Raw genomic sequence first — 8579 nt, forward strand, 5'->3', positions numbered from 1 at the left:
CTTTTTTTTTTTTTGTGTGTGTGTGTGTACTGGGTATTGAATCCAGTAATGGGGCTTTCTCACTGAACCATAGCCCCAGCCCTTTTTATTTTTTAATTTGAGATGGTCTCATTAAATTGCCAGGGCAAGATTGCAATATCTTGAAGTTGTAATCCTCCTGCCTTAGCCTCTGGGATTACAGGTGTGTGCCACCCTTTCTGGCTAGGCCATTTTATTTTCCCACCACTCAGAACAATTTGAAGACTAGAGGCTGAGGTACTTGCCAAAGATCATATAGCCAGAATGTGGGGTAAAGAAGTAAATCCAGGTCTGTCTGACTTTACTTCCTATGCCTTTTGAATCTTCTTCTTCTTTTATTATTATTTTTTTTTTTTTGCAGGGATTGAGCCCAGGGACACTTAACCAATAAGTCACACCTCCAACCCTTTCTTAAATTTTGAGACAGGATCTTGCTAAATTGCTTAGGGCCTTGCTAAATTGCTGAGGCTGGCCTTAAACTTGTGATCTTCCGGCCTCAATCTCCCAAGTAGGTGGGATTATTGGCATGAGCCACCGAGCCTGGCTTTCAAATCTTCCTGGAGACCCCAACACTGGGACCTTGTAATATTGCCTTTGAAAGCAAAATTCTTCTAACTTTACATGCATTTGTCATCTGTGCTCGAGTGGAAAACCCGATTCCTACTTTTTGAAATATAATGTGATACTAGCATAACCTGGAGAAAGCAATGTTCCAAAAATGAGAAATAGTGTCAGGGTCATAGCCTCCTAATTCTGGGATCTGCTTTCAGACCTATATATTTCTCCCACAATGTTGTTTGGGATTTTCACTGCCACTGCCATTCTTCTATTCTTCTTCCATATTGTGGGACTAGGTCAATGAGATTAAAATCATCTATCTCTTAAATGTAACCTAAATCTAAGTGAACTTGGTATGGAAAATAATATGTGTGTAAATAAATAAGTAATAAAAAGTAAAATGAAAGTGTCATGTGATAATGTGTTGAAGAGACTTTCTGGAGTTTAGGGGATAAAGTGAGTATCTCCCATTTATTATTTTAAGAACTTAGAAACTAATGTTTTATGCGTGTTTATAGGTCTGCACCTGTTAACTTCAAATTATTGTTTTCTAATAATTTTTTATTTTTGGTAGTGAGAATTGAACCCAGGGGGCGCTTTTAAACCAACTCCATCCCCAGTCCTTTTTATGTTTTAATTTTGAAAGGTCTCACTGCATTGCTTAGGGCCTTGCTAAACTGCTGAGGTTGGCCTGGAAATTGTGATCTTCCTGCTTTTAATTTTTAATCTTGAGCCAGGGTCTCCCTAAATTGCTGAAGCTGGGCTTGAACTTGTGATCCTCCTGCCTTATCCCCTGAGGCCCTGGGATTACAGTTATGCATTACCATGCCTGGGTAGTATAACATTTTTAGGGGTCATTCGTGTTGTAGCATATGTTAGCACTTAATTCTTTTCTTTGTTTATGATCATATGATATTATGGATATGCCACCTCTTCTTTATATATTCATCAATTGGTGGACATTTGGGTTGTTTCCACCTTTTGGTTATTATGAATAATGCTACTATAAGCATTCGTGTGTAGATTTTTATATGGATATGTTCTTATTTCCCTTTAATATGTAGCTTGGAATGAAATTGCTGAATCATGTCATGATTTGTGCTGCTAAAACTCCATACTACAGATTGAGTTATTTATAAAAAATTAGAAATTTATTTTCTTGCAAGTCTGGAGGCTGGGAAGTATAAGATTGAGGCATTGGTATCTGTTAAGGACTTTTTTACCTATCACCCAACTATCTCACTTTTTGATTTTTGATTGTGCGACTATGCCCTGCACCTAGTTCCTTCTTTAAAATTCAAGACAATTAACTAAATTAAATAAAAAATCAATTTATGCATATTTTGATTTTTTGATACTAGCTATCATAGTGGGTGAAGTGTTATATTGTAGTTAAAAAAAATTTTTTTTTAATTGTCAATGGACAATTTACTCAATTTATTTATATGTGATGCTGAGAAATGAACCCAGTGCCTCATACATGCTAGGCAAGCGCTCTGCAACTGAGCCACAACCTCAGCCCCAGTATATTATAGTTTGGATTTGCATTTTCATGGTTAATTGTATTAAGCCTCTTTTTATATGCTTATCTCCGTTTGTATATCTGATTGAAAGAAACATCTATTCAGAACCATTGTCCTCAAACCCCCTCCTCCCTTTTTTTTTTTTGTGCTGAGGGTTGAATCCAGGGACATGCTTGGTGTGTACTCTACTATTAGGGTACATATCAGTAGCCCAGTGTTTTTTAAATTTGTTCTTTTAGTTATACATGACAGTAGAATGTATTTTGACATATCATACATACATGGAGTATAACTTTCCATTCTTGTGGTTGTATGAGATGTGGAGTTATGATGGTTGTATATTTACATATGAATATAGGCAAGTTATGTCTGTTTCATTCTACTGTTCCTATTCCCATCTCTTCTCCCTTCCCTGCATGCTCCCTCTGTTTAATCTGGCGGACCTCTCCTCCTCCTTCCTTCCTTGGCCTGTTGTAAGTCAGAAGCCTGTATATTAAAGAGAACATTTGGCCTTTGGTCTTTTGGGATTGGCTTATTTCATTTAGCATGATAGCCACCATTTCCATCCATTTACTGGCAAATGATATAATTCCATTCTTCTTTATGGCTGAGTAATATTCCAATGTGTATATGTACCACATTTTCTTTACCCATTCAACTATTGAAAGGCACTTAGGCACTTAGGTTGGTTCTATAGCTTAACTATTGTGAATTCAGGTGCTATGAACATCAATGTGGCTGCATCACTCTAGCATGCTTATTTATAAGTCCTCTGGGTATATGCCGAGGAGTGGGGTAATTGGGTTGAAAGGTGGTTCCATTCCAAGTTTTCTGAGAAATTTCCATGCTGTTTTCCAGAGTGGTTGCACCAATTTGCAGTCCTACCAGCAATGTATGAGTGTATCTTTTTCCCACATCCTCACCAACATTTTTGTTGCTTGTATTCTTGATAATTGCCATTCTGACTGGAGTGAGGTGAAATCTCAGTGCAGTTTTGATTTGCATTTCTTTAATTGCTAGTGATTTGAACATTTTTTCCATATATTTGTTGATTATTGTATTTCTTCTTCAGTGAAGTGTCTGTTCAGTTTCTTAGCCCATTTATTGTTTGGGTTATTTGTTTTTTTGGTGTTAAGTTTTTTGAGTTCTTTATATATATTGGAGATTAATGCTATATCTGAGGTGTAAGCGGCAAAGACTTTCTCCCATTCTTTAGGTTCTCTCTCCACATTTTTGATTGTTTCCTTTGCTCTGAAGAAGCTTTTTAGTTTGATTCCATCCCATTTATTGATTCTTGATTTTTATTTCTTGCATTTTAGGGGTCTTTTTAAGGAAGTCAGTTCCTAAGCCAACATGGTGGACATTTGGGCCTACTTTTTCTTCTCTGAGGTGTAGGGTCTCTGGTCTAATGCCTAGGTCCTTGATCCACTTAGAGTTGACTTTTGTGTACGGTGAGAGATAGGGATCTAATTTCATTTTATTACATATGGATTTCCAGTTTTCCCGGCACTATCTGTCTCTTCAATAAATATTTTCTCCAGTGCATGTCTAGTATGAGATAACTATATTTATGTGGGTTTGTCTCTCTGTCTTTTATTCTGTACCACTGGTCTTTGTTTCTGTTTTGGTGCCAATACCATGCTGTTTTTGTTACTATAGCTTTGTAATATAATTTAAGGTGTGGGTATTGTGTTGCTTCCTGCTTCTCTTTTCTTGCTAAGGACTGCTTTGGCTATTCTGGGCCTCTTGTTTTTCCAAATGAATTTCATGACTGCTTTTTCTGTTTCTATGAAGAATGTCATCCAAACCTTAATAGGAATTTCATTAAATCTGTATAACATTTTTGGGCATTATGGGCATTTTGACAATATTAATTCTGCCTATCCAAGAATATTGAGAGATCTTTACATCTTCTATGTTCTTCAGCTGCCCACTTTTAATTATATTTTTGTCTTTTGTTATTGAGTTGTATGAGTTCTTTGTAGGTTACAAATGCAGCTTCAGTTGTCTGATATATGATTTGCAAACATTTTCACCATTCTGTGGGTGTCTTTTTTATCTTGTTGATGGGTCCTTTGAAATACAAAAGTTTTAAATTTTGATGAAGTCTACTTTTTCTTTTGTTGTTCATGCTTTCATGAATCTGTTAAATCTGTCATGAAAATTTACTTAACCATTCTTCTAAGAGTACTTTTTTGTTTGTTTGTTTGTTTGGTACCTGGGATTGAACTCAGGGGCACTCAATCACTAAGCCACATACCAGGCCTGTTTTGTATTTTATTTAGAGACAGGGTCTTATTGAGTTGCTTAGTGCCTCACTTTTGCTGAGGCTGGCTTTGAACTTGTGATCTTCCTGCCTCAGCCTCCTGGGCTGCTGTGATTATAGGCATGGACTACCACGCCCAATTATTAATACTTTTTAAAAAGAGATTTTTACTCAGAGGATGTAGCTCACTGGTAGAGTGCTTGCCTAGAACAGGCAAGGACCTGGGTGTAATTCCCAATATTGAACAACAACAACAACAAAATATGTTTGGTTTAAACTACACCTTAGCTTACATTTAGGCCTTTGATCTAGTTTGAGTTCCTTTTTTGTGTATTTGAGATAGAAACAGGGAGACAAGGAATGGGTCTTATTTCAAATACTAGAGACTATTGTTGTTCCTACTGAGTTTCAGTAGATTTTTTTTTTTAAATCTTTTTCAGTGCTAGGAATATAACCCAGGGCTTCACACACACTAGAAAAATGCTCTGCCACTAAGTTATATCCCTAGACATAGACCTTTATTTTCTTTGAATAATGTTTTTTTGATATATGCTTTAAAAATATATATATAGTTGTTGTTTTAGTTGGATACAATACCTTTATTTTATTTATTTTTATGTGGTGCTGAGGGTCGAACCCAGCGCCTTGCACATGCTAGGTGAGCATGCTACTGCTGAACCACAACCCAGCCCCTGACATATGCTTTTATGTCTTATTTCCAGAGACTTGAAATGGTTTCTTTCCCTTTTGGTAATGAGGTTTGAACCCAGGGGCTTTATAACTAATCTATATCCCAAGTACTTTTTATTTATTTATTTATGGTTTTGGTATTGGGGTTTGAACCCAGGAATGCTGTCCTTTTTATTTTTTACTTTGAGACGGGCTATCACTAAGTTGCTGAGACTCTTGCTAAATTAATGAGGCTAGCCTTGAACTTGTGATCCTCCTGCTTCAGCTTCCTAAGTGGATTACTGATAAACCTGGTTAAATGGTTAAAATAATTTTCACGGACATTTGGTTTATGGAGTTTATCATATGCCATGCCAAAAATGGAACCTGCCAGGTGATGTGATCAAAGGCCTGAAATCGTAGGGACTCAGGTGGCTGAAGGAAGATTACAAATTCAAGTCTGGCCTGGGCAATTAAGTGATTCTGTCTCAAAATAAAAAATAAACAGGGCTAGGAATGTAGTTTAGTGTGACAGCTCCCCTGAGTTCAATCCCCAGTACAGAAAAAAAAAAAAAAAAAAAAAAAGGAAAAAATCCCTGATTTTGTGTTTACTTTTTTAGGAACACAGCTACTGTTTGTAAAGAAAGTTTTTTGCAGGTATATTTTCTTTGAAGCAAAGGATTAAGTCTTGTGGATAAACAGGGATATTCAGCAACCTTAAATCATACATATTTGCTATAAGATCTCTTTCTCTCTCTTTTTTTTTCCCTAGTGCTGGGGATTAAATTCAGGTCCTTATGCTTGCTAAGCAAGTACTCTACCATTGAGCTGCATCTCTTGCCCTTTATTTTATTTTATTTTATTTTTTGGTAGCAGAGATTGAACACAGAGGTGCTTAACCACTGAGTTATGTTCCCCATCTCTTTTTATTTTTCATTTTGAGGGATCATACTGGGTTGCTTAATCTCACTAAATTGCTGAAGTTGTCTACTATCCTCTTGCCTCAGCCTCGTAGGTCCCTCAGATTATAGGCATGTATACCATGCCTGGCTCCAGCCCTTTTTGAGGCAGGGTCTTGCTAAGTTACTTAGGCTGGCTTTGAATTTGCTATTTTCCTTCTTTAGCCTCTCAAGTTACTGGAATTACAAGTGTGCACCATTATGCTGGACTAGATTTTGAATCTTGATCATGCAAAGCACTTTTTTTTTTTTTTGTTCTTTGTACAGTTCTTTTCTAGATTATAGAATTAGTTCAACCTGAGTGAAACATTTCTCAGCCCAGTTTACTAGTGGCATTGTAAAATATCTAATTAATGTGGATTATATTCACTTGGATTTGTAGTTTCATGTAAGTGTACCAAATACAAAAAATCAAAGTTAAATACATAAATGTTAATCTCAAAGGTATCCAAATTTAATTTGTTATGCTTTAAGTGATGATTAATTCATAGTGTGAAATAGATTTTTATTATAAACAAATGCTTTCTTTTTAGAGTGAAAGAAAATGTCTTTATTTAAAGCCCGTGATTGGTGGTCTACTGTTCTGGGGGAAAAAGAAGAATTTGATCAAGGCTGTTTGTGTTTGGCTGATGTTGATAATAGTGGAAGTGGACAAGGTAAGTAACTTGTGCCATGCTTCTTTTTTTTTTTGGTGGTGGTGTGGCATTGAACCCGGGGCTTTTCTCACATTCTAGACAAGTGCTCTAGCACTGAGCTATAGCCACAGCCATCATGACTATGCATCTTTAAAATTTTTAAAACTTTAAAGACAGAAAATATAAGTGATCTTCCTTTTAATTTTTTATTATTTATTTCATTTAATTAATTAATTAATTAATTTGGGTACTGGGGATTGAACTCTGGGGCACTCGACCCTGAACCACATCCCCAGCCCCATTTTTTATTTTATTTAGCGACAGGGACTCACTGCTTAGTGCTTTGCTTTTGCTGAGGATGGCTTTGAACTCATGATCCTCCTGCCACAGTCTCCTGAGCTGCTGGGATTACAGGCTTGCACCACTATGCCTGGCTATTTATTTTATTTTTTTTTTCTTGTGGTTCTGGTGATCAAAACCCAGGACCTTTTGTATGCTAGGCAAGCATTCTACCGCTGAGCTATACCCTCAAACTTTGACTTGCCTGAGGGTTGAGCCTAGGGACACCCTACCTCAGAGCTACATTCCCAACCCTCTTTAGTTTTCATTTCAGACAGGATCTTACTAAGTTGTCAAACTGGCCTTGAGTTTACAGTCCTCTTACATAAGCCTCCTGAGTCACTGGATTAGAAGCATTTGCTACTGTGCCTAGATTGGATTTGCCCCTTTAGATATATACATTATGGAACACAATTATAATCATTTATGTATGTGTGCATGTGTGGTACTAGAGATGGAACGCAGGGATGCTGAATGACTGACCTTCATTCTGGCTTCATTATCCTTTTATTATTATGTATTCTATCCTATTTTTTTTGTTTTGTTTTTATAGTTGTAGATGGACAGCATGCCTTCATTTTATTTATTAATTTTTTCATGTGGTGCTAAGGATCAAATCCAGTGCCTCACACATGCTAGGCAAGTGCTCTGCCACTGAGCTACAACCCCAGCCCATATTCTATCCTATTTTTATATTATTTGTTTCTCTTTACATATTCATATGTTTTATTATTTTTTTTTGAATTTTTGGGTACTGGGGATTTAACCCAGGAGCATTTTAACACTGAGCTACATCCCCAGCCCTTTGTTAATGTTTTATTTTGAGATAAGGTCTTACTGAGTTGCTTAGGGCCTGGATAAGTTGCTGAGACTGGCTTCAAATTAACAGCCCTCTTGCCTCAGCCTCCCGATTTACTGGAATTACAGGCATGTGCCATCATGCCTGGATCTTCATGTGTTTTAAGGGGTCTTTAGAATAGTTTACTTCTGCTGAGCACATTGGCACACACCTGTAATCCCAGTGATTTGGAAGGCTGAGGCAGGAGGATTCCAAATTCAAGGTCAGCCTGGGTAATTTAGCAAGATCCTGACTTAAAAAGGGTTGGGAATGTAGCTCAGTGGTAAAGCACCCAAGTTCAATCCCCATGGTGGGGGGAAAAACCAAAAACCAACAAAAAACAAACAAAAAGCAACAACAAAATAAAAATTCAACCCAAGTCCCCCTCTCCCCCCCCAAAATAAAAGAAAATACAGTTTAATTCTGTATTGTATGAACATTTTTTTGGTTTAAATAATTTATAGTAATGAACTTTATTTTGCAATTCAAATACTCTTTGGTCTCTTAGAAAGAAAACTTATAACCATTGTTTTGTTCAGGATATATAAATAATGTCCCCTATATTTTTCTTTCTTTCTTTTTTTTTTTTCACTGTATAAAATTACTAGGATCTGGGGAAAAAGTGAAAAGGGAGAATTATATTGGCCAAGGAGAGCGAGAGGTTTTAAACTACACTGAGCACATTCTCAATTATTTCTGAGGAAATCTGGGCCTTCCTTTTCTTTAATAGGAGATGGGATGACCTTCTATTCAGAGGATGTCCTTGGGCGGGGG

At 36.7% G+C, this 8579-nt stretch overlaps 1 protein-coding gene across 1 annotated transcript in view; it reads left to right on the top strand.

The window, feature by feature from the left end:
* Positions 1 to 8579, top strand: part of Bbs9 (Bardet-Biedl syndrome 9) — a 487047-nt gene that overhangs the window by 3068 nt on the left and 475400 nt on the right. Inside the window, exon 2 of the mRNA XM_048786306.1 lies at positions 6527 to 6649. Coding sequence (XP_048642263.1) covers positions 6538 to 6649 — 112 coding nt within the window. The 5' untranslated portion in view covers positions 6527 to 6537. The remainder of the gene's footprint in view (positions 1 to 6526; positions 6650 to 8579) is intronic.

This window comes from Marmota marmota, unplaced genomic scaffold, assembly GCF_001458135.2.
Source record: "Marmota marmota marmota unplaced genomic scaffold, marMar, whole genome shotgun sequence".
In the NCBI taxonomy this organism is placed as follows: Eukaryota; Metazoa; Chordata; class Mammalia; order Rodentia; family Sciuridae; genus Marmota; species Marmota marmota.